We start from the raw sequence: 27,129 nt of genomic DNA, 5'->3' as shown, positions 1-27,129 counted from the left end.
AAAATGAGAGCATATATGTGCTATTGCTTAACTTCAAAAAGTCTCCTTTTATTTAAAGTGTTTGAGGACCTGTGTTCCTTGAGCACAAATTCAATGTTCTTTCTGATAGTTTGTATATATATATATAGCTAACTGATGACCGATGTGTGTAGGAAATGTGGCTAGGTTCATGCTTCATGTTCATGCTGTATATGGACAAACATACGTACCAAATGTCCTCCTGGTGTGTAAAAGTAGCCATCTTTCTTTCCCCTTTCCCACTAACCAAACTCCAATCACAGTTTTAAGAGTTGCTATTTCAATGATGAAAGATTAATCAGCTATCTCAAGGATTTTCTTGGAGAGTGATCAGGAAGAAGTGTTGTGGTTCCACGCTTGAGAAACATGAACCAGAATTAATTTATGTGAAGCTCTGGCATAGAGGCAGCAAAGAAATACAGGCACCTTTCTGAGAACTGTAAAATTATGTTTTATGGATTCTTATAAGTAGCTGGTAGAAGTGATATATTCATCAGCAGGATAAAGGAGAAGAAAGAATGCATCGCTTACTAGTGCCAGCAAAAATCTTTTGGATATTTAGAAAAAAGGGAATCAGTGTATTGGGAACAAAGTGGCTAGGGCATGAGGGAACTCAGGAGAGGAGCAGTTGAGGAGAGGTTATTTGCCATAACTGCATCTACATCATATGAAAACAAACCTAATGCTGTTTGTGTTTCAAACTGGTGATTGGGAAGGATAAAATTTTAGAGTGATGGTTTAGATCTTAAGCTATGGAAGCATAGACCAGGGTGAGCCTTGTAGGAGATGGTGTGCTAAAAATAGAATTAAAGTAAAACTAAATATCTTGTTACACATTACATGTGAAAATGGATAAATTGAAGTTACAAATTGGAATAATAGGGATTTAATTGTACCATGAAAATAACTAGCAACTAAATCACCAGCATACAGAGTTCGCTGAAGGTACAGGTAAAAAGGAGCAAGGAGCATGGAAATATTGGTGAGGAAAGAGAGGCTGCACAGAGAAATTACATAAACACTTAGTCTGAAATATCAGTCCAACTACTGAAACATCAATAATTCTGCTGTGTCAGCCATAATTAATCAGGGTGATTCTTGAAAGTTACACATCCAGGCTGTTGGATAACATATATTGGAAAATTCTTTTGTATATAACAGGGCCTTTAAGAAGGCTGAGCTTTTGATCATGCGGCATTTAAAATCTACAGTTATTGATTGTGATAGCAATTCTGCTCTCGTTCTAGATGCATACTAACTTATGCAGTTTATTGTCCATGTTGCATTGGAATCTCTTCTGGACATAATCCAAGAAACATAATTAAGGGTGATAAATAAAGTTGATGTTTGGAAGTATCTAGAATTTAGTGCCAATATTGGAAATGAAATTCTTGTGTGGTCAGATACTAAAAGAAACAATTTTTTGACTGAAGACTTGTTCTGGGGAAATGCAGATTTTTATAGGAATTAACTAAGGTATTGGAAATCTATGCTCAAATTTGTTATAAGAGAGCAAAGTTGCACAGCAAGGCTTTTTGACTGGCCCTGAGTTTCAGACCATGGGATACCAGTTTCAAAATAAGAAATTCAGACTGTACTATTTAATTCAAACTAGTAAATATACAATAAAGGTTTCTAAATAAGGGTCTCAAAGAAAATAACGCATGAGTCAAAAAGTTGAAAGGATACAGTGACCATAGCTGACATATGGGAACCAGTAGTTAAACTGAAAAGGGATTTGATTGTTCTGATTTAGTTCATTCCAGTGATCTTTCCTGTTCAGCAGTCCGATATGCCTTCATGACCTAATTAAACTTTTAATATTTTGTAACAAAGATAGCAGTGATCTTTGAAGTAATTCAGAGGGGGAATGTTTTATCCCTTTCTGTTGTGACATAAGAAGAGGACAGATCTCTTCTCCAAGGCAAATGTTTCTATTTTCTATCCCTGAAAAGAAATAGAAACATAAATCTGAAAAAACCAGACCTCCTAGATGGCAACTTCTGTCCATTACCTTTTGTGAATTATGTGGATGCTCTCTGTCTCTTATGAAATTCATGATAACTTGCCTAAGCTGGGCCTCATCATCCATTCTGCTATTTATATTGTGTTAGCTGGGAGTGTAATGTCTGTACTCTACCTGCTGCTGTAGGGGCAAACGTACCTACAAGTGACTTCACTACTGACAGTAAATGCTGTCTGCATTGCTGCCAGCCAGCAAGGTAGATTCACTCCACTTTTGTACCTAGCAATTATTCCTCTATGTGTTAATTTGGGAGGGTTCTGGTACTATATTGTAAAGTCTCTGATTTAATTAATCGCAGAATCAAGGGCATCAGGCTTACTGGCAAATGGCTCCTTCTGTGGTTTGTGGCCCAAAGTAGCATTTATTGAACATAATCACAACATTATTAGTAGTTTGATTATTAGATTAACTAGATTAGAAAGTGAAGACGGTAGGGGAAAACTTTTTTTCAAAGAGCTATGTAAATGTTAGCTGTGTGACTTTTTGCATTGACTTTGATATGTCAGCACCTTTGAAAGTCAAGTGTCTCAATCTGGGTATTCAAAACCTGAATATTAAACATATGGAAATGTTGGACGTTAACCTCCAGTCATTTGAACCGAGCTGTTGTGCGGCTTACTAGTTGTAAAGAGCTTTGAAATTGTTGGATGAAAGGCATTATGTTAATGTTAAGTGGTGATGGTGGTGGTGGTGATAATAAGTATTTAGTAGAGTAACAAGAAGAAAAATTACTCTGGATAAAAGGGCATTCAGTGAGACTTTGTTTACCTCTGCTGTGTGTTATCCACACAAACAATTGAATAACCTTAGTGTTTTGATAATCTTGCGTGTAACATCCGTGCATCTTGTCAACCCGCAGTCACGGTACCACTGTTGTACTTTGCACAATGAAGAATATTATCTCATTTTGATGTTTTAATGCTTGGGGATTTAGGAACATAATTTTTGTTAGCATTAATTAATGCCATCTTTTCACAAAATGGGGCTAAGATTCCTGTAGGTTTGGAAAATCTGAAATTAGATTTGAGTATGGATTTCAATTGAAGTCCTATGGCTTTGTTTTCCAAAGAAATGCATCCTTTCCCCATAAGCCCTCACACAGATTCATCTTTCCATGTCATAGATAAGAGGTACTTCTAATGCTTAATTTTAAAAGCATGTGCTTCCTTTTCAACTTGTGCAGGATGCTAAAGCTTGTTGATTGCAAATAGAACTGGACATTTCGTATAATTTGGCAGCTGGTGTGTTATAGACACCCTCCTCTCACCCTCCTCCCCCATGTCCAGAATTTCCTGGTTGAAAATAACTTCCACTAATGCATTTGTTATAATTTCTGTAATACAGTAGTACCTTGTGTGCTATATATAGAATATTAGTATTCTACCTTTCTCCAGTACGTTAATTAAATTTCTCTTTTGTGTAGTTGGGTAAATTACTATATTTGAATTATACAAATCTTTAAGATGAACAATTTTAATGGGCCTTTGCTTGTTTTTAAGCATAATGCTTTTTTAAACTTCCAATTGTATTGATTTGAAATTAATGTTTTAAGGATGCAGCTTAAACTTTTGTATTAACTTTAGTTAGTTCAACCATTTTACAGCTAACATTATTTGGACTTTTTTAACTGCATGTATTTTGGGGAAACTGTAGTGGACATAGTTTGGAGCCTCCTAAAGAAACAGTGATTAAAACACATTTTTGTACAGTGATCTCTATGTCAAAGTTAACAATTTTCTTCCTCATTCGAGACAGCTTCATTTTGTCAGCAGACAGCTTTAATAAACATCTTGGGAAGACACACAAAGTAGCAGCTACTTCAGATATGAAAGTTAATTACTTGGCAAGTGGTCTAATCTTTTAATGAAAAAGACTTAATACAGCTCACTGTCTTCATGTCTTGGTAAAATCTTCAAGTGGAAAAATTTCCAGTTGCTTTTAGACTAGAAAGAAAGTGCGTGCTTGCGTCTCTCTCACTCTCACACATGGGTCAAAGTAATGGGAGTGCTATTTCTCCAGATTTCTCCCTCCTTTTTGGCTCGTTTGATGAAGACTTGCCAGACAAGGGAATCTGATTTGAGAATAGTAGGAAGATCTGGTGACAGGGGAGTTCTGGCCTTCCTGCCAGTAAATGGAGCAATAAGTGCACATTTTGAGGGGAGAAAAAGATGGCCTAGCTGGGAGTATCCTATCTATCACTGCATCTCTAGTGGAATAACAATGAGTCCGGTGGCACCTTAAAGACTAACAGATTTATTTGGGCATAAGCTTTCGTGGGTAAAAAAACACTTCTTCAAGTGTTTTTTTAACCCCCGAAAGCTTATGTCCAAATAAATCTGTTAGTCTTTAAGGTGCCACTGGACTCATTGTTTTTGTGGATACAGACTAACAAGGCTACCCCCTGATCTCTAGTGGAATGTCTTTTAAGCTTTGTCATTTGGAATATACCTTCATCAGTCATAAGTAATGTGACCATACCAAGCTTATGTGGCTAAAACTTTTATGCCACGTTATGCAGCCAAATATTTACTCTGAGTGTATATGTACTCACAAACATATGCCTTTTATGCACATCCATATACACGTATATAGAGGATACAGGAAATTTTGATGTCAGATATTTCATTGCTTCAGCTTGGAATGGATAAATTAGTCACAACTTATGAGGACACAAATGAGCTATGCACATCAATCAAATGAATTAAAATAAAACATTTCTTCTCCACCACATCATCACTGGTTTGAGCACCTATCTGGGACTCAGAAGACGTGGGTTCTATTCCGAGCTCCACCACTAGCCTGCTGGGTAACTTCAGGCAAGTCACGTCACCTCTGTTTTTCAGTTTTCCGATCTGTAAAATGGGAACAACGATGCTCCTTTGTCAGGCACTTTGAGAGCTACTTATGAGAAGCCTTAAGTAAGACCTTAGTATTATGATGGTGGTGATGACTTATTTTATTAGGTTTGACTTTTTGTAATAAACTTTATACTTGACAGCTTGAATGCCCACTCTTTTTTCCCCTACTATAACCACAAAGTAAATCATGAATGGGAAAGTAGATTTTAAAAAGCTATTTACCCTTTTTAAAATAAGACATTAAAACAAGCTTACACAAGAAGACTGTCTCCAAGAGCTAGGAATTATTATTACCCACATATTTTACAAAGGAAAATTAAGACTATTTTAATGTTCTTAATCATAATATGAGGGCTGTTTTTCATATCCTCTCCCTCCCATTAGAATTATTTCAATTGTACAGAACTCTGGGAAAAGAAAATTATGACTAGTCTTAAAAAACTCTTTAAAAAAATCCCATAATACTTTCCCCAGTGTAGTATAGTAATTTTTAATGTCTGGTGTCTCAGGACCTTCTGTGAATATGTACATTATACTTCAGTGGAAAACTTTAGAATCACCCTTTTCTAACAGAAGAATGAAACCATTTGTAGCCCTAATGGATCACAAGATGTCACGCTGTAAATGTTTCAGTGGTCCAGGATCAAATAGTGCCCATCTTGTATCTTAGATCAGTGTGATTTTGAAGATAAAGAGATAAAGTCCACATTGGGAGTGTGGGGTAGGAACTTTTTTTACAGGTTGGATCAAGAAAAGTAAAAAGGTGGTCTGTTCAGAGTTCTAGTGAATAGTCCAGGGGAGGAGTATTGGTGGTCAAAGCACAGATCTTTGCAATCTAAGATGCATGGTAAATACCATTTACAACATGTATGTGAAATTTATTCAAGTATCTCCCCACCATGTGGGAAATATAGCACATTTGTCTACAACAGAGCCCAACTAATTCACATTACTGAAAGGAAAATTTAGGGAATAAACAAAATAATACAGAAAGGATACCGCATCTCAAAATAGTTTGTTCATTTGTTATGTCAATTGTGGTTTAATCTCAATTATTTAATGATTTTTAGGATACCAAAAGCACACCATAATACATGTTATAAAAATAGTGAAATAATAATAAAATGAGACTTCACTTTAGCATTTACTATTAAATATTTGCTGAGAAGTGTGAAGAGACACTAATGTTTTATGCAGATTATTTGTCAAAATGAGCATTAGTTAAGTTTAGTTAAATTTTAAAACGTTATCTACATCCCTCACTTCCCAAACATTCTAATGATACAAAACTGAAGTGTGTTGTTTTGGTTTAGAACTAGAGATTAGTACTTTTATTTAAGGAACTAATCACTTTAACTAATGACCATTATTTGAGCTTTTATGAAAGAAGAGGTAGAAGACTTGACTCCTGCTTTTGTCATTGATTGCTCTTCCTTATTTCCTGTCCATATGGTATTGTACATTTCCCAAGAGGATGTATTGCTGCTATAACTGTGACTGTTATCCATTCATATTAAAATGTGGCAGCATTTACATTTTTAAAATATAGATGCTGAAACTAGTTTTGTAATGTCGTTCATGCTGTAAGGATAGCAATATCATCCCATCATATTTGTGGTTATACTTCTATCTAGACTGTGTTCCTGAAGCTAAAAAAAGAAAAAGAAAGTGACAGTACTCAGTAAAGATTTGATTTTATCAAATTCTTTATTGCTGGTGCAGGAATGATAATTGAAACTGAAATACAACTGTTCAGATACCAGGACCTGAGAAATCATGCTGCTTGCAGTATGAGCAATTGGAAGTTTTGTTCTGTCATTAAGATGTTTGTACAAAAGAGGGTGTTTTGTAACTGATTATGAGTTTGCTAATCCTGATAATGAAGATATTTCCGTATTACTTATGTGAAATTAGTGAAATTAAGTATTTCAGTTGATTGTAAGAAAAAGTCAGTGGGTGAAATGACTGGGCAGTTTATCATTTGAAACTCTATTCAGTAGGGAGGAATAAATATTTTATTTTAAAAACTGCACATTTGAGTAAGTTTTGTGGTAGATTAGTTAAATGCTGAAAAGTATCTCTGGTTTCTTGAGACTCCTAAATATTTCTATACACATATGTAAATACACACACACACACTCACACTCACACTCTCTCTCTCTCTCTCTCTCTCTCTCTCTCTCTCTCTCTCTGTCAGGAAGAGGAGTGAAATATTTTCACTAGTAATATAGAGAACAGTAGATCTAATCAGATTATAAAATATTCATCTTATAAAGATAGGTTATGAATGAGTTATAAAGTTATAGTTATAAAGATAGCTATATCTATCTGTACAAATTAGTTACTTTAAAATCAAAAACACAGTTTTGAAAAATGAATGAAGTTTAAACTTTTTAATACAGTACCTAAATTTTAAGCAGTCTTTCAATATGTTTAATCTTGAAAAAGTATTGTACATATCTTCTAAAGATCTCTCACCTTGGATTAACAGATGACATGAAGGACAAAGAATTTTCTTCCAGAGCCTCAGTCTGCATTACATTGGCTTTTATTAATGCATTGAAAAAGTGTGTGCATGTAAAGCACACAAACATAGCATCACTCTTTTCTGTCTCTCCTTGCTTGTGTCCTTAGTGCAGCTGGTTTGCTTAATGACTTCATTATTTATTTGTCTTTAAGTAGCACTGAAAAAAACAAGAAATCATTTAGCTTTGAACAGCATGACTGAGCTCCAAACAGAATCTCATCCAGTCGTCCTAGCCTGGTAGCCTGAAGCTATGATGTGGAGCCCTGAGGATGCCAGAGGTATAAAAAGAAGTTAAAACATTGTAGGAGCATCTCCAGTATTAAACATAAAAGGGTAAACCAAAATAAATATGGAAACCTAATGGTAAAACAAAATAACCCCCCCAATCAAGCAGAGAAATCACTGTTGAGTGATGGGAAGGCACTCTCTTCCCCCAGCAGCTGCCTAGTGTTTCTGCAGCACTGTATCCCCTGAGATTTAGGTCAGGTGTTTTCTTACAATTGCAAACTCTAAGGCTATGTCTGTGCTAGGAAACTTCCTGGAATCACTGTAGCAAAATAACTATTCCATGTTGGAATTATTCCAGAATAAAATCACTTTTATTCCAGCATAGAACGCACATACAGGGGAGTTATCCCAGAATACCTATTCTCGGAAATTTCCCTGTGTAGACAAGCCTTGAGACTTCCTCATTGGTGAAGACAAGATAGCTCACTATTAGTCTGACTCTCTTTATTTATAATATGGCCCAAGTTAGTAGTGATTGTCAGCTATTATAGAGTCTGAGTACAGGTGCATTTAACAAAAACAAATCCCAAAGCATAATAATTGGGAGCTTTGTCATTGGTCTCAGCAGGGAGGCTAGAGATTTAAGGGAAATTTTCAGAAGCACAAAGGGGAATTAAATGTCCACAGGGGTCGGCAATGTGTAAAAATGTTGAGGTCCAGGGCATAGGGAGCGCTCACCTCTGGTGGCTCAGCTCCCTCTGCAAGCAGCTCCCCGCCCCTGCTGTTGCTCATTTGTGGACCCCTAAAAAATTTTGAATAGAGGTGCAGATCCCTTTGGAAATCTTAGTCATAGTCTGCAGACCCCAGGAAACCACTGTTGTATGATAACAACAACCTTTCATGGACCCCACAGATATAGTCAGTGGACCCCCAGGGGTCTGCGGACCACAGGTTGAATCCACTGGATCAAAGGATCAAGTTATTAATGATCAATGACAAAGTTTTGTTTATAATAGACTTAGCACAAATTCGCCATTGCTTTGTTAAATTGTTAACTGGAAATTTCTAAAGAGATTGTTATTGTAAACAGAAGCATATAATGCACACAAAACAAAAGTATGTGCATCCAACTTTGCAGACAATAATAAGGCTATAATACCATTTGAGGGTTTCTGGGAATGTAAACTACATGAGGGAAGCCACACTGATTCACTAATTTTACTAGAAGCCTTCAGCAGAATTAATTTTCTGTATTATTCTTGTCGTATGTAACACTTAAAAAGGCTACAGGCCCTGTCTATTTCCATGTCTCTGCTACATTGTGCTTCCTTTTGTAACACAAGGAAAAGTACATTAGTGTATCCCTAACACCTTCAGTGTCTACAAGCTTCAGGGGGAGTGGTATTTTGAGGTTTCTTTCACTAAGAGTTGAAGTTTTTCCTACTTATGCCTGGCGTTAATTGCCTTACTTTTCAGAGGTACACAGTACCTTCAGCTCTCGTTGATCTTAATGGGATCTATGGATACTCAGCCATACAGTTCCTCTCCCTTCCACATCCCATTACCTTGTCTCTCTTCAGGGACCCCTTCATGAGACACTGCTTCTTCTCAAACTGGCCATTGGGCTGTAGAGATGGTCCCACTGAAGCATCAGAGACAGGGATTCTACTCCCAATATTTCCTGATTTCCACATCCAAGAGAGGGATGAGACCTATCCTCAACATCTGCAATCTCAACAAATGCATCAGATGTATGAGATTCTGTATGGAGGAGCCTCCCTACATGCAATTTTCTAAAGTTCTGCTGCACTCTAAGTTTTTATCTAAGGTCATTTCCCAGTTTCATTTGAACCAAGTTATATATCTTCGGTGTTCTTCCTAAGCCACATTCAAGCCTAGTGGAGCAGCATCTCCATACTTTGGATGTCATGTGATTTGTAGCGTTTTATCTGGACAGAACTAAACTTTTCTGTTCCTTACTGCGTCTGTTTCATTTGCAGACCAAATGAAGGGTCAGCCTATCTCTTCACAGACAATCTCCTGGTGGATAACATTTTGTTTCATGAAAGCATACGAAATAGCCGAGGCTGTGCCTCCTTATGAGGGGACAAGCTCATTCCATGAGAGCTCAGGCGACATCAGCAGCATTTCTAAATGACATTTCTGTATTGGATACTTGTAGGGCAGCCACTTGGTCCTCTGTGCATATTTTCAAACTGCTACGCCAGTACAGCTGCGTCCAGATCAGCTGGAAATTTTGGGAAGGATGTCCTGCAGTCCTCCTTTAAATAGACTCTGAGCCCCATCTTCTGCAAGTACTGTGTCTGAATCACCCACATAGAAAAGACAGCTTTCTTTTGAAGAAGAAAAAACAATTTTCTACCTTTAACTGTTGTTCTTCGAGATGTGATGCAGATGTGTATTCCATGAACTGCCCTCCATCTCCTCTGCACTGAATCTGCACTTCTGACATTTGGTGAGAAGGAATTTAGTGGGTCAGAGTTTTGCCACCCTTATACAGCCAGAGGAGGGGCTAGGGCTGTAGGGTGACTGCTTGGCAAAGTTCTCTGGTTGTGGTGGGCAGGGTGCACACACTCCTATGGAATACACATGACTGCATCACATCTCAAAGAACAACAGTTACAGGTAGGTAACTGGTTCTTGTTTTGTTTTTTAAATGTTGACCTTCTTATTAACAAATTCTCTAAAAATTACTTTAGAGAAATCAAGGCCCATTGGAAAATATTCTTTAATAATTTCTATTATATAAATCTCACTGCATGATTATTTTTTTTTAATTCTTGGAATAAATAACTTGCATTTTATTTCTGTAAAAATCATCTGATGTCCAATTCAGAAACCAAAATAGTATTTCATTTTTGAAAAGCTCACAGTAGAGAAATATTGTTAGTCTTTAATGGTTTCTCTCCTTTCATTAATGACAAATGTTTGCTTTTATATTAGTGGTGGTAGCTGAGTAGCACATATGGTTAAATGAATAATTTAGATGGAAGCCTCACTTCATATACTGAGCAAATGGCCACAATGCCATAAAATATCTGAACCTTGAGATAAGATAGAAATAAGTTGTTTTCATGGAGGAGCCGTGAATGTCCACTTTCCTATAATGTGGAAAGCATATTGCATCTGATTTATCATGTAAAAAGCTGTCTAAAGACTGAACAAAACCAAGTCTGTTCCGTAGGTTGGTTTCTGTTGTATATCACTAATGCTGTGTTACTCTATTCCATAACAATGTGGTAGTTCTGTTTGTGAGGTTATGGTTAAGTCTGTCAGCACTTTTACAATAAACTGTCTCCCCTCTTCCCTCCCCCCCCAAGGCCTTTGTTTGGTGCTGACTGTTTCAGGAAGCTAATTTTTGCACTTATGTCTTCACAATTGCATAAATATTTATGTAAAATTTAGCAGATCATAAATATTTGTCATCTAGAGTCTGTGGTACTATAAGAAATATTTAATTTCCTAAGGACTTTTAGGGTCTGGGTTTGATGTGCATGGCTCCCATAAAGTGTGGATCTGTAATGGCCTAAACAGTTCCCAAAAAAAGCTTTAACACAACACAGTTAGGTTTTTGGGTCCATAAATACAAAATCTATTATAGTAGGATTGAATATTGAATTTTATAGAGTGTATAGCAGTTGTACCCCAAATCTATCTTGATTACAGTATACACGTTATAGATTTTACAGTGTGTTGTTCAGTACCTTGCTCATGCTTTGATTCCTCTTCCAATGATAGGTAGGCATTTTCCTTGTAGCCCATGGGTGAAGACAAGTTTACATCACAGTACACAAGATTTCATTTTCGTTTTGTGGGTGTAGTGTCTTAAAAGATCCAAATGCATAGTCACATGTTGCCACGTTTTGTGTGTGTGTGTGTGTGTGTGTAAACATAGGCTCTATATATGCAAGAATCGTTTTCGGTTTTTTCTTTCTATAAGCTTAATTTTTTATTATTGTATCTATCTTCACCTGCTATGCTCAGGTGCTGTAGCCATGTCTATGGAGAAAAAAAATATAGTCTGAGCAATGATTTTCTGTATGTGTTATACATGCCTAGCTACCTCTATTATACATTATATAAAATAAAGCCTGAAGAATCAATGTGTTCATAGATTCTAAGGTGAGAAGGGACCACTTGTGATCATCTAGTCTAATCTCCTACAAAGCACTACCCATAGAACTTCTCCAAAACAATTCCTGTTTGAACGAGAGCATATTTTTGAGAAAAACATCCAATCTTGGTTTAAAATTGGCAGTGATGAAGAATCCATCACAACCCTTAGGTTTTAATTACTACTTGGCACAATGAGCAGATTATCATTGTGGAAGCCTGTATACCACCTGCTTGTATCCTGCATAGCTGTAGCTGGTGCTGTTAGTCACTTTCACTAGCATTAAATTCACTGACTTTTAAAATATAGAGAACTTTTAAAGGAAATGCTTAGCCTACACTACTTATGTAAATAAATGAACCCTTCATCTGTAGCAGTGTTTCCATCAGTAATGGCATGTTGTTTTTCTGAATTTTCTGACTTCACCAATTAAGCTGCTGAAAGAATGGCTCATTATATACACACACACACACACACACACACACACACACACACACACACACACATACACTAATAGCTGACTTTACTTACTGGAAAATATATAAAACATTCCTGTATTGAACATGGCTTTATGGAGAATCCAAGACTTGCTGCTCAAGCATAGAGATGGAGAATACAATTAAAATGTAAAATTGCTCTCCATCTTATACAGAAAATATTTAGATGCATAGATCTCTTACCTTGTACCGGTTTAGGAGATTTTGAAGCCAGTTGTGATTTTAGCAGGGGAAATCAGACTAAAATGTTTGCATTCAATAAGAGAGGCACAAATTAACTGAAGAGTAGGGAAATTTCTTATGTAAAAGGGAAGAGTTCTTGTTTTGTTTTAAATGGTGTGATTTACTACCTCCTAAACAAGAGTGGTGTGATCCTCCTCCTAAAAGCTCAGTGTCTGGCTGCAGAAGGATCCTGTGGCTCAGGCACCCCTCAAGACAGCTGTAGGGTTGCACTCTGAGGACTCTGTTCCAAGCCTTGGTGTAGGGGGCATGCGCAGGCAGGGCTGGGAGGTGGAAGGGGTGTAGGACAGAATTGTACTCTAGTTCCCCATGTATTGATCAAGTTAAGCTCTTAAATGCTTTCCTTGACTCTTTTTAGTTGACAAGTCTCTCATTTAATGGGGCCTTCTCCTCTCCCACTTTCTATTGCATTTTCACAGGGCTCCATTCCTGCATCTTTTCTTTTCTTTTCTTTTCTTTTCTTTTCTTTTCTTTTCTTTTCTTTTCTTTTCTTTTCTTTTCTTTTCTTTTCTTTTCTTTTCTTTTCTTTTCTTTTCTTTTCTCATGTTAGCTTGTCTGCTTAAGGCTTCAGCTGTCTTGTTTATGCTGACTACTCTCAAATCTGTCTCTCGACATATGACCTCTCTCTCCATTCAGCCCCATATGACACCTCCTCCACAATATCTCTAGCTTTTCTCCATCCAGACAGCAAAAGCCTCATCCAGTTCTTGTGTGAGATTCTGTACTGTGCATCTTAGAGGAGTGAGGGTGGCTGAGGTCTAGAGTGGCTGTAGGCCACCTTTGCACCCTCCCAGTTATGGGTTACTCTAGGAGCGGCTGCTGGTATAACTTAGACAGCCCTCACCAGCTGCCTATCGGCTCCACACCTTCCTACTTATGGTACCACCTCTATGCCAGAGTTCGTATAGAGGTCCTCAGAAGACCGCCTGTGGCAGTCTTTCTCAACTCCTGCACATAGGGAATGCTCCCCCAGCCAGATCTTGGGCTTTTAGAGCCCCTTTTTTGCTGCTCTGGCTCCTTTTACCTAGCGTACAGGGGCCGGAGATTCTCAATCCTTATCTCTCTCCTTCATTGTTGCAACATCCTCCTCATCCTCTCCAACCCCAAACACTCATGTTGCTGCTCTCCATTGCTGTACAAAACATAGCCACTGAGAACTTTCTTAACTTAGTTCATCAGTTTGATTCCCTCTTTGAATTCCTCCACTGCTCCAGCATATCATGTGGATGATTCTTACCTTCTATCTTCTGTCTGTCTTAGGTTCTTATAATGCTGCCCATCACCATAGTATCTGATCACCTTCCATGTAATATTGACAGTAAAAGCCAAGTCCTTAGGGGACTTCCTGGAGTCCTCACCTTCAGTGGGTATTTCTGGTGTGGCAATGGGTAGCATTTGGTACATGTTATTTTCACTAATCCTGCCACATTCTGAACTGTTTTGTACTCCAGTTCCCCTCCTCCATCATTGCTTCATTAACAGGCTTCAGCTGTTGGTCCAGAGAATTTCATATGATGCCAGTTTTTCATTCCTCAAGAGCATGTGTGCCACCTTCAGAACATTTCAGTAGCATATGCTCACTGAGAAGACTTGCAGACTGCTTTCATTTCTAGGTTTGTGTGCCAAAACAGAAGGCCTTTGCCTGCAAGACAGACCTTCTGAGAAAAAATGATATTTTTCATTTCTTTGTTTAGATGGGAAATTGCTTAATAACACTGAAAATTGTATGTACTTCAATTGTTAATGCATTATTTCACTGTGTAATTACTCACTGTACATTTTCCTAATAGTTAGAGGACAGAAGTAGGTGGCTGTGAGAACCATTTTTTAAATTTTTTGACTTTTTTGCCTCGAAACTCTGTCACACAATATAACATTGTCATGGTTTCTTGCATTTTAATTTCCTTGGAAAAAGTCAATAAAGTTAATACAAGCTTTAGAGATTTAAGAATTTGATATTTCAGGAAATCAGACATATGATAGTATGCTATTTTATATCAGAAATTGTACTACTCTGTGAAAAATCAAGTCATCATTGACTAAAATTAGATATATTGTCAACTTTTGCAAGAGCATTTATCACATAAGTACACAGAAATCTGGGATTTTGCATATGTAGATAGGCACTTATCTAGACAGTAGGTTGGGGGGGAATATTTATATAATTCTGCTAATGAAATGTGTGCAAATGTAGAAATGCTAGTGGGCACTATTATTTAAAACTCCCTACAATTTATTTTTTTCTTATTGTGCACAAATATGGGATCCGTTCAAGGTAAAGTGGCCTGCTACACCCCTCCAGTCATTTGGGGAGGGGAAGGGGGGAAAGGCAGTTGGAGGGAGGATGTTAGTGGATTGTTGTAATAAGCCATAAATCCAGTGTGTCTTTTCGGTCCATGATTTTTAATGGCTAGCAAAATTATGAATTTAAGCTCCTAGCCTCATCTTTTGAAAGTGCTGTACAGGTTTCCTTTGAAGATGAGGACTTTTTTGCTTTGTGAAAAATCATTCACCTATAACTTTGCCAGATACTGAATAGCATGGACTGAATAGAGACACTATTTATGGCTTATTACAACAATCTACAACCCACTAACACTCCCCCCTACCCCAACTGCTTTCCTCTCTCCCGTCGTCTTTCCCCCTTATGACTGGAGGGGCATAAACGGGGCATTTCACCTTGAATAATCCCTTGAAATATGAGTTAACTACGTATGCTAAACAATCTGTTCCACCTTGTATTTATATGTGACACTCTTAGTGCCTTTCCCAAACCTTCTCCACCACATACAGCTATATCACTGCCACCAGAATGGTGGCTCAGTGCTAGGATGAGATCAGCTCGTGGCTAAATCAGAGCAAGGGTTATGTACAGAGGAAAACATTTCTAGAAAGTTATAGCTAGAGTGCAATTTCATTGCTTGAAGGAATGCACCCACAATTGGTCAATTCAGTCCATAGTTTAGGAATGGTCCGGGTTTCCTCACTGATGCTGAGCTCTCATGTAATATCTGGAAGTAATGCTTCCTACCATCTTATGTTGGCAAGGAGACTCCAACTTATACTGGCAGACGATAACCTGGCTATACGTGACTTAATCTCCTCCTGTCTGGGCTACAGCAATGCAGTATTCCTGCACAATGAACTTAATCTAGGGGTAACCATCAGGAAGATGCATTTCAAAGGGTGACTGAACTGTAAAAATGAAGGGCAAAAACATCCCAACTTGTCTCTCCCTATCTGTCCCTACCTAAGATGACAACAGCCTTTGGATTTTGGGAGCAGATTCTGGCCTGAGAATTTGGTCAACAATGTTACTGGGAACATGTGGTAAGGCAATTCACCTTGAACAAAGTCTAGTTTAAGTTTTAGTACTAGGAAGCATTTTATCTTTATTTTTCTTGTCATCCTTTCTGACTTAAATGCGTTATACTTGTACTCACTTAAAATCTTTGCAGTTAAAAAAAACTTGTTTTATTCTCTAATCAAAACTAATCCAGTGTTGTGTTTAAACTGAATTGTGTGGGTAACTCCATTTAAAATAGCAAACTGATCAACATGATCCCCTTAGAGGGGCAGTGTGCCTAAAATATCTGATCTGCCCAAGAGAGGACTGGACAGTACAGAGCACAGGTTTTGGGGGGAAATTCAGGACTCGGAGTCACCCTACAAGTGGTAACCACGGCTTGTGGGGAACCAGAGTGTGACTGGAGCCTGCTGGCAGGGTGCAGTTATACAGAAGAGACACTCAGGGTGTGAGCTTAACGCTGTTTGGCATGCCATGAGGGGCCCAGGTTGGGAGCTACAGCATCAAAGCATTGTGAGGCACCCCAGGTTGCAGAGCAAGGGTGACACAGCCCCTCAATGGTCTGGATCACACCCAGGAATATCATAATTGGATTCTTTTGAAAATGTTTTTTCAGTTTTTCTGAAACTGAGAAAATTGTTCCTGTTTCCAGTTGTGTGTGAAAAGAAAGGTATAGATTTACAGAAGCAAGTAAGTTATTTTATACCAATATCTCCTTTTCGATGATGATGTGATGAAACCAGAGCAAGTCAGATATTTTGAAATAAAAAGGTAGTATCATGGCACTGCAGGTTTTGGCTGTTTCAGAACCTACAAGATGAATCCAGTTGACTAAAAGCTATGGTAAAATTAAGTGGTATTAAAGACAGACAGGTGGAAATACAGGTTTCACAGATCCTGCAGCTTCCCGTAGCAATTTGGAAACAGAAAAATATGCTGACTTGCGTGAGTGTTCTCCCAATCTCATTTGTAGGACAACTCGCTAGTGCTACTTTTATTATAATTCAGATTTCAAAAAGTAAATGATAGGCACATTATAAATATGTTACATGAACTTTTTCAATCAAATTATTTTAAACCCAACCAACAGCTGAAGATCCAGTTTCTCTTTATGCTACAAGTTTTTTATCAATACTTGTAAATGTAACTCTGAATCAGTAACATTTGTACTGTACCACCCTTTAATTAATTGGTTGTATAAAATATTCTATTTTATGTAATAAACGTGTTGCTCATTCTTACTTAGACTGTAATCTCTTTGTGGCAGGGATTGTTTTTCATTATATGTGCAGCAATTGTTTTTCATTATATGTGCCTACGGTCCCCAACAGAAGGGGGTCTCTACAGACTGCTTCAGTTCAAATTATAATGCACCTCTTTACTCAATAGATTTTTAAAAATGGAACCACAGAATCAATATGGGGGACATATGTGAGGACTCCCATTACACTGGGAAAATTCTTATGAATTAACAAAGAATATAGAAAATGTACTTTAATATATATATATTTTTCGAGACTTGGAATCTTGGATTTTAAAAAACCCAATCCTGTCACAAGTTTCATAGTGGCCCTCTAATGAGCTGAGAGAGCATGAGTTTTTAAAACAAATCTGGTATCCGTGGCTATTACAGTGTCATAAAATAGATTAGTTATTTCATTGAACTCCAGGTGGGCCAGATTCTGCAAATACTTACTGCTGAGTGTAGTTCTACTGATTTCAGTGGGAGGTGTTTGCAAGATTGAGCCCTACATTAAAAAACAGTTACATTTGAAGAGCTGCTTCTATTTTAATTATCAGGAATGTGTATGACACTCCTTGTATATTTAGTTCAATTTAAAAAGGTAAAAAATATTTAACAACCAAAAACTTAGCAAAGATGTTTTGTATAAAATTATTCTTGAATAAAATGAATGCATTTGTAAACAGGAATCCTTCAGTCCTCACTTTGCAACTTGGAAAGTAATAGTTTTTCTCAGCATTTACTGGTTAGCTTGCTAGCATAACCCATTTGTCATTTTATGCTGCTTTTGTGGTAGTGTGGTGTACATCTTTGTTTGTTTGTTTGTTTTTAAAGAGATTGACCTTGAGTTTATAGGATCCTTCCTATTCTGTCATATCAAATCTAAAATCTGTTAGGGTTTGGGTGAGCTTGATCCGAGTTAACATTTTCTCCAAATGTGCCTTATGAAATGAAGGCTGAATCAAATGTTTAGCAAAAGCTTTATTCCGTGACTTTTGTGTTCAAATTAGATTTATACATGATAGATTATTTTTTCCTTCTGTTCACAGCTTCCAGCAGACCTTACCAAGATGCATCTTACAGACAATCCACATCCACAAGTGACTCATGTCCCTTCCAGCCAGTCTGGATGTAGCATTGCCAGTGACTCTGGAAGCAGCAGCTTATCAGATATCTACCAGGTAAAATTGCAGAAGTTTCTTGTTTTTTGCAGGGAGGGAACATTTGTATTGTAACGTTCTGCATTTTGCCTTTTTAGTATTTAACAGGGTAAAATAGTACATCGTTAGTGTAATTTGTTTATATGAAGGCCTTACTGTGCCACTTTCACTTCCATGTAATACATTTAAGCAAGTACTGTAGGTTTGGTGTTGGGTGCATGTCTGATTTTTCAGGTCAGTGCAGAATTTTATATAAAGCTACTATATTATGGCACAGATTTGTTTTAAAAAAATCTTAACTAATAGGCCTACACTGGCATTTTTTTCTTTATTTTACACTCTTATTCTTTGTGCATCTCACCTGCTTTTCTTCCCTCACCGCCACCTCCTTTGGCAATGAGCTAGGTGAAACTGACGGTTAGAAGTGGTGGTATTCAGTGTAGTTGTAGCTGTGTCAGTCCCAGGATATTAGAGAGACAAGATGGGTGAAGTAATATCGATTATTAGATCAACTTCTGATGGTGAGAGAGACCAACTTTTGAGCCACTTCTTCGGGTCTGGGAAAGGTACTTCCACGTCACAGCAAAATACTACTTATGCTAAACAATCTGTTCCACCTTGCATTTTGCTGTGACACTAGGAGTACCTTTCCTAGACCAGAAGAAGAGCTTTGTGTGGCTTGAAAGCTTGCTTCTCACCATCAGAAGTTGGTCCAATAAAAAATACTACCTCACCCCCCTTGTCTCCATAAGAAGTGGTGACAGAGAGAGCAGCATAAGATTAGCAATTGTGTTTTCACTTATTTTTGTAAGACTAAAATAAAGTCCAGGTTTGTATTAATTAAAAAAAAATGTGGTGGTGTGAAAAACAAGAGTGGAATTATGATGCAGAGTGAAATATAGTTAGGACTTGATGCACAGCCCTGAACACCACTTAACACATGACTTATATGCGACCTACAAAAGGAAAGAATTGTATGGATGCATTTTTTCCATCTTCATTATCCATAAAAAGCTTGATGGGTTTTTTTTCTGCTGCTAGGTTTTTTTTCTGCTGCTAGGTTTTTTTTCTAACTTTAGAAATATTAGGAATGTCAAATCTTGTCTTTCCTGTTTTTTCCTTGAACTCTTTTTGAAGGACCAGAGGAAGTGCATTGGGAACTTTGTTGGCACTTGATCAAAGAGGCAGGAGTGTTTAATCTTTAGAGAAGAGATATTTTCTTCTATCTTTTTTTAAGCTTTTGGATTAATTCACGTTAACAGAATCAAGCAAGAAAAGCATGTTTAGACAGTACTCGTGATATCAATATACTTGTTCTTCAGAGATCAATAGTCTTCAGGGAGAAAATGAGTGGACCTGAATTTACAGTTTAAAAAACAAACAAACAGGAAAAAGTGTTTGCAATTCGTGTCGGAGGAGATGTTCATGTTTTGTTTCTACATCATGATGATGCAGCAGGGGCACTCCCTCTCCATTCTTCCTCATTTTCAGGTCACTTTTATGTGACCTTTAGAGTCTTGTCCTTTCCTTCTGCAATGTGACTGAACTTCATCAGGTGCATTATCTTATGTAAATTAAACACATTCCTCAAGAGTGAATCTTAATATTTATTCTATGTGAATTATATATTCAGACTAAATTACCAGCTCCATACTAGACAAAATGAAGTCATTTTCAGTAATAGCATATAAGGGTTCCAGTGTTGCTTGGTATGAATGGAAGGTGAATAAGCTCCAAGCATTACATTATGGATTAATCTATATACTCGTACGTATTTTGACCAATAATCATGTGTTCTTCTTTGAGTGCTTGCTCATATCGATTCCAATTAGGTGTGCGCGCACCACATGCACGATCGTCGGAGAATTTTTACCCTAGCAACACCTGGTGGATCGGCTGTGGAGCCCACTGGAGTGGTGCCTTCATGGCTCTGGATATATACCCCAGCCGACCCAGCGCCCCCCTCAGTTCCTTCTTACCACCCGTGACAGTCGTTGGAACTGTGGAGCGCGGCTTTGCTGTTCTCCACTTTCCCTAGCATTTTCTCTTTTCCGCAGTATGTATAGTTCTATAGTTAGTGTAGTATAGCTGTAGTTATAGTTATAGTGTATTTGTGAATATAAAGTTGGGTCACGCAGCAATTGGAAGTGCCAAACATTCTGCTCTCCAGGGGTGCTCCCCGGGCTCTCTATCAGACACCTTCCTGCTCCCGTGAAAGGGACAACTGTTCTATGCCTTCCCTCCGTTCCAGTTAGTCCACTAGGTCCCGCTCAAGTTGCGCAGGGACAGAGCACGGCTGATTCTGGTCGCCCCGGCGTAGCCCAGGCAACACTGGTGCGCTACGCTACTGGAGTTATTGGTAGACACGCCAATTCCACTCCTGCTTTGGCCAGACCTGATCTCACAAGACCACAGCCACCTCTGTCACCCCAACCTGCAATCACTCCATCTCACGGCGTGGATGCTGCATGGCTAACTCAGTTGGAGCTCCTCTGCTCCCACTCGGTGCAGCAGGTACTGCTGGGTAGCAGAAAACCCTCCACTCAAGCCACATACCTTGCCAAATGGAAGCATTTCTCCTGCTGGTGTGCTCAAAATGGCACGCCACCCCTGCAGGCGTTGGTACCTATCATCCTAGACTACCTCCTGTCCTTAAAACAACAAGGTCTGGCTATATCATCTGTTAGGGTGCACCTGGCGGCCATTTCGGCTTTCCACCAAGGAGAACATAGTTGCTCGGTCTTCTCCAACCCTATGGTTGGTAGATTTCTTAAAGGTCTGGACCGTCTCTACCCGCAGGTGCGGCAACTGGTTCCCACGTGGGATCTTAACTTGGTCTTTCCAGACTTATGGTCACTCCGTTCTAGCCAATGGCCCACACGCTCACTTCTGTACCTCTCTTGGAAGACAGCCTTTCTTGTGGCTATCACTTCAGCAAAGTGTGTATCTGAGATCAGAGCTCTCACTTCGGAACCACCGTACACGGTCTTCCACAAAGACAAGGTGCAGCTACGCCCTCACCCTGCCTTCCTTCCTAAGGTGGTATCAACTTTCCATGTCAACGAGGACATTTTCCTCCCAGTCTTCTACCCAAAGCCGCACGCTACTTGGCGAGAGCAATGGCTACACTCCGTCGACGTTCGTAGGACCCTCTCCTTCTATATTGAGCGTACAAAGCCATTCAGAAAGACGACCCAGCTCTTTGTTGCAGTGGCCGACCGGATGAAAGGCCTCCCGGTCTCCTCACAGCTCATTTCCTCTTGGATCACTTCCTGTATCCATACTTGCTACAACCTGGCTGGTGTCCCGGCCAAGCCCCTCAACGCCCATTCTACAAGGGCTCAAGCCTCGTCAGCCGCTTTCCTGGCACGGGTTCCGATACAGGAGATCTGTAGAGCAGCCACTTGGTCTTCCATGCATACTTTTGCCTCTCACTATGCAATAGTCCAGAGACGATGCTGCATTTGGTTCAGTAGTGCTACACTCAGCGACATCTCACTCCGACCCCACTGCCTAGGTAAGGCTTGGGAGTCACCTAATTGGAATCGATATGAGCAAGCACTTGAAAAAGAAAAGACAGTTACTCACCTTTGTAGTTGTTGTTCTTCAAGATGTGTTGCTCATATCCGTTCCAAACCCGCCCTTCTTCCCCTCTGTCAGAGTAGCCGGCCAGAAGAAACTGAGGAGGCGCTGGGTCGGCTGGAGTATATATCCAGCGCCATGAAGGTGCCACTCCAGGGGGCTCCACAGCGGACCCACCGGTTGTTGCTAGGGTAAAAATTCTCCAACAATCATGCAAGTGGCGTGCGCACACCTAATTGGAATGGATATGAGCAACACATCTCGAAGGTTACAAAGGTGAGTAACCGTCTTTTGTCAATTGAAGCTGTTTGTGTGGTGTCACAGTTATAGGGCTAGCTGCACTTCTGTCCCCGAGGTCTTGAGCTTTTTGCTGTCACTGTCTCAGGCTGGAATCACATGATTCTTCCATGCTTCCCCTGGGATCTGGCTGTAGTACCTTGTGTGTAACATCTGCTTAGCTTGCAGGTCTGACTGGGTTTCAGACACCCATGTTGTCTCCCTTTGGGATCCTGTAACCAATGATATATTAATAATAAGCTGCCTTTAAAACAGAGAAAAGGGACTTTAAAACAACAAATAGATTGTATATGTGTCTCCTACCTAAAATACTATCATCTCACAATGGTGGCAGGCCTAGCTTCTAATCCAGAGTCCTCAGGACTAACAGTTTTGGAATTAGCCCTGAATACCTTTTAAGTGGAAGTTGATAGGTGACACTCTAGTTCCATCTCCTCCTCCTTGCCCAACCCATCCTATACATCCCCCTAGTGAGAAGCACTTAAACAAAAATATTCGTACAGAAAGCACCATCCCAGTAATCGAGCCAAGAAATAGTGTTATAAAATCATTACAGGTTGCTCTATATACATCACATGCATTTAGTCTGTTAAGAAAATTATCAACAGAAATCAATTTGAAATGTCATGTTTGTAGTAGGGCCGCAGTTAACTAGCATGATTAACTCAAAAAAATTAATCGCGATTAAAAAAAATTAATCACGATTAATTGCAGTTTTAATCACACTGTTAAACAATAGAATACCAATTGACATTTATTAAATATTTTGGATGTTTTTCTACATTTTCAAATATATTGATTTCAATTACAACATAGAATACAAAGTTTACAGTGCTCACTTTATATTATTCTTATTACAAATATTTGCACTGTGAAAATGATAAAAAAAAGAAATAGTATTTTTCAATTCACCTCATGCAAGTACTGTAGTGCAATCTCTTTGTCGTTAAAGCGCAACTTACAAATCTAGATTTTTTTTTTTCCTTACATAACAGTACTCTAAAACAAAACAATGTCAAACTTAGAACCTACAAGGCCACTTAGTCCTACTTCCTGTGCAGCCCATCGCTAAGACAAACAAGTTTGTTTACATTTGCAGGAGATAATGTTGCCCGCTTCTGATTTACAATGCACCTGAAAGTGAAAACAGACATTCGCATGGCACTTTTGTAGCCAGCATTGCAAGGTATATACATGTCAGATATGCTAAACATTCGTATGCCCCTTCATGCTTCAGCCACCATTCCAGAGGACACGCTTTCACTGCAGATTTGACATAACACAAAGAATGTACCAATGTGAGATTTGTAAAGATAGCTACAGCACTTGACCCAAGGTTTAAGAATCTGAAGCACCTTCCAAAATCTGAGAGGGACGAGGTGTGGACATGCTTTCAGAAGTCTTAAAAGAGCAACACTCAGATGCAGAAACTACAGAACCCGAACCACCAAAAAAGAAAATCAACCTTCTGCTGGTGGCATCTGACTCAGATAATGAAAATGAACATGCGTTGGTCCGCACTGCTTTGGATTGTTATTGAGCAGAACCCATCATCAGCATGTACGCATATCCCCTGGAATTGTGGTTGAAGCATGAAGAGACATATGAATCTTTAGCGCATCTGACACATAAATACCTTACAACACCAGTTGAAACAGTACCATTTGAAGCGCCTGTTCTCACTTTCAGGTGACACTGTAAACAAGAAGCGGGCAGCATTATCTCCTGCAAATGTAAACAAACTTGTTTGTCTGAGCGATTGGCTGAACATGAAGTAGGACTGAGTGGACCTGTAGGCTCTAAAGTTTTACATTGTTTTATTTTTGAATGCAGTTATTTCTTGTACATAATTCTACATTTGTAAGTTCAACTTTAATGACAGGGATTGCACTACAGTACTTTTATTAAGTGAATTGAAATACTGTTTCTTTTTACAATGCAATTATTTGAAATAAAGTGAGCACTGTACACTTTGTATTCTCTGTTGTAATTGAAATCAATATATTTGAAAATGTGGAAAACATCCAACAATATTTATATAAATGGTATTTTGTTGTTAACAGCGCAATTAATCACAATTTTTTAAATCGCTTGACAGCCTAGTTTGTAGATTAACATATATCATCTAAGTTATGAAAATTTTCTAAAAGAATCTGTTTGGTAAATAGAAAGTTATATGTTAGAATAATACAGGAATTAATAATTGAGTAGCATACTCAGCTAAAGCATTAGTATGGAAACTGTTTTTGTATATTAATTTATTAATTTTATTAATCAGTCCAGATTACCCTGTCACATCCAAGCAGAGAGTGGGGGCTCTCTATGTAGAGATCACCCTTCCTGCATGAAAATGATCCTCTGTGACACCATTCCACCCACTCCAGACCCTAGAGAGGGCATCTGAATCCAGGAACCTTGCAGGCTGGAATAGGCAGGCCAGAGTAGTGTCACATCATCATCTGTCCCTACAGAGATACTTCAGACAAGATAATGTATTCTCAGTCTGTATTATCCGATCCTGAGGGAGCCCACACTGCTGGAGGGCATGGTGGTTTGGAGGCCTAGGCCTCTTGTAATTCCCTTAAGAGTCTGACATTTTGGATATGTACCATGTGGATTATCTACTGGGAGTATACTCCATCCCGTCACAGAACTATTTTTCTCCCTCTCTCCTGTGGGTTTAACCTATAGATAGGGATGACTGGAATCATTATTTTTGTTTTTCTGTGCTGTGGTGGATCCCATAGTGTTTTAACTATAGCACTGTGCGCCTATATAGGATGATACAGTCCTGTCCCCAAAGCACTTAGGACTAGATCCTGAAAGATTTTTTGGCACCTAACTCCCATTGATTTCATTGGGAGTTAGGGGCCTACATACCTTTGAGGTTCTGGGCCTTACAGTCTAGGAAGACAAGCAACAGACAAAGGGTGAGAGTGAGCAGAAAACAAAATGTCCGCACTTGGGTTTTATTTTAATTTGTATCAGATATGTTCACATCTTCTTTACATATGTATTTTTAGTTGGCCAGTTTCTTGTAGGTATTATAAACATAGAAATGTCTATCGAGATTCTGGTTCTCTTTGCAGAGATGGTAGGCAGTTTGATCATTCCAACTTAAATTTATAAACCCTTAAAAATATTTTCACTGTTTTTATAAAATTCTACTGATGTATGAATATAATATTGCATAATATTTTCATGATGTAGCATTGCATAATATTTTGTAATGCAGCCATCTGTGCACAATGCTCATATAGTATGGGATAGTGTCTTGACATTATAAAGAATCTCTTGTTTTCATTATTTAAAATGTTGGCAGTAGTTTAATAGTTATCATGCAAAGATGGTAACCAATTTAAGAGTTTAAGTTAGGGAGTTCTAAGGGTTTCTTTTAAAAACAATAAATACAAAATATGAAGATACTGTATTGGTTGAGCGACTATGAAGAAAACAATTTATTTTAACAAACTTGTACTCTGAAAATATTTGGTAAAATAATATTGGGCTTTGGCAATCAGTTTAGTTTCTTGTGAATACTAAACTTCTTCCATGTGTACTAGAGGTAGCATTTTAAGTTCAGCAACAAAACTAACATCAGCAAAAGAAGAATAGTGTTTTGAACACAAAAAGTTTGATTAAGGTGACCTAAGCTTGAAATGAAACATTTGAATTAATAGAACCTTAAACTTGTTTATAGAATGTTTTTCATTTCTTTCCGACGGTTGGTGTGATGCTAATGACAGAAGTAGAGGTCAGAAGAGGATAAGAAGTGGAGATTGAGAACAGTGGAAAGTTTTGTTACCTCTTTTGCAAGTTTTGTTAACATGGTTTAGATTTCTCCATGCTATAGTGTTGAAAAGGAGTTTTGCTCGTCCCAGCTCTTTCTCTCTCCAGGATGTTAAACAGGAAAAAAAACACTCCCCTGTTGAATTCTAGATCAGCAGAAAATTATTGCTGTCTATGAGAATGTCTCTAACTGTATAGCATTAAACCCTTAATTGATTTCACAAACAAATGAAAATAAGTAATCTAAGACTTCCCCGCATCATTGCTAGAACAACAGATGTAGACAGAGCTTTCAAACTGACTGTCCATGGTGTTGTGCCTGTGTCTATAACATCAAGTGAATGACCACAGCTGACTGTGTTCTCATTTTATATGTATAAATGGTTTCATAGTAGCAATAAGACCCATCAGATGGTCAACTTTAAGCCAGATATTTTCTTTCTCTTATGGATAAAACTCAGTGTTTCATTTCTTGTAATGCTTCCCTAGCAAAGAGTTAAGCAGAGCTGTGTGAAATAATCACATTTAATCTCAAACCTAACCCATTTGATCCTCTAAGCGAACAAGTATGGCTCAACTAATTTCCAGTATCTGTGGAAGAAACTTCAGGGTACAGTTCACAAGCAGCTTTTCACTTGTGCAGGGAAGAGTTCACACAGCCACAGGGTAGTTCACTCAAACACCTTGACTTTGTTTAAAAAGTTTGGTTTTATTAATTGCTTTTGCTGTAATTTCAGACTTCACTATTGTAGTTTTGTTTAATCAATGCAGTGAATATTTTATTCTAACAGAACATGAAAACAAAACCAGTGACATTATATGAATGCCTCCTAGAGTATTAGAATATCTCTCTCTCTAGATAAAGAGATAGGGTTAGATCTGGAGCAAAACACTGCACTTGAGGAGGTAGGCATTGTTTATGGTTCTTCCCCAAATTCAGGGACCTGCTAGATGTTGAACTGGCCCAAGTTTGGGTCATCTCAGGGCTGCACTTACACACACTGGCAAGTAATAGCCCTCAAGGAGCTGATCTGCCAAGAAGGATTACTGGAGCATGTTGTGCTCCAACTCTGCCCGTTCCTATCCCTGACAAACACCCTGCCTGTCCCCAGCCCACCCTGAAACAACCCCTACACTACAGGAATCATCAGTTACCCTCTTTCGGTAACTTCACTACCGGGGAGATTGACGCTGCTGCAATTGTCAAGGTTCCTTCCCCACT

General features: G+C 38.5%; 1 protein-coding gene across 16 annotated transcripts in view; it reads left to right on the top strand.

The window, feature by feature from the left end:
- Positions 1-27,129, top strand: part of RAPGEF6 (Rap guanine nucleotide exchange factor 6) — a 227,820-nt gene that overhangs the window by 118,052 nt on the left and 82,639 nt on the right. For all 16 annotated transcript variants that reach the window (XM_073355602.1, XM_073355601.1, XM_073355600.1 and 13 more), the window contains one exon: positions 18,129-18,260. In XM_073355602.1, the coding sequence (XP_073211703.1) occupies positions 18,129-18,260 (132 nt within the window). The remainder of the gene's footprint in view (positions 1-18,128; positions 18,261-27,129) is intronic.

The sequence above is a fragment of the Lepidochelys kempii genome, chromosome 8 (assembly GCF_965140265.1).
Source record: "Lepidochelys kempii isolate rLepKem1 chromosome 8, rLepKem1.hap2, whole genome shotgun sequence".
Taxonomy (NCBI): domain Eukaryota; kingdom Metazoa; phylum Chordata; order Testudines; family Cheloniidae; genus Lepidochelys; species Lepidochelys kempii.
The sequence above is the reverse complement of the archived record's forward strand: the minus strand, read 5'-3'. Positions and strand labels throughout refer to the sequence as shown.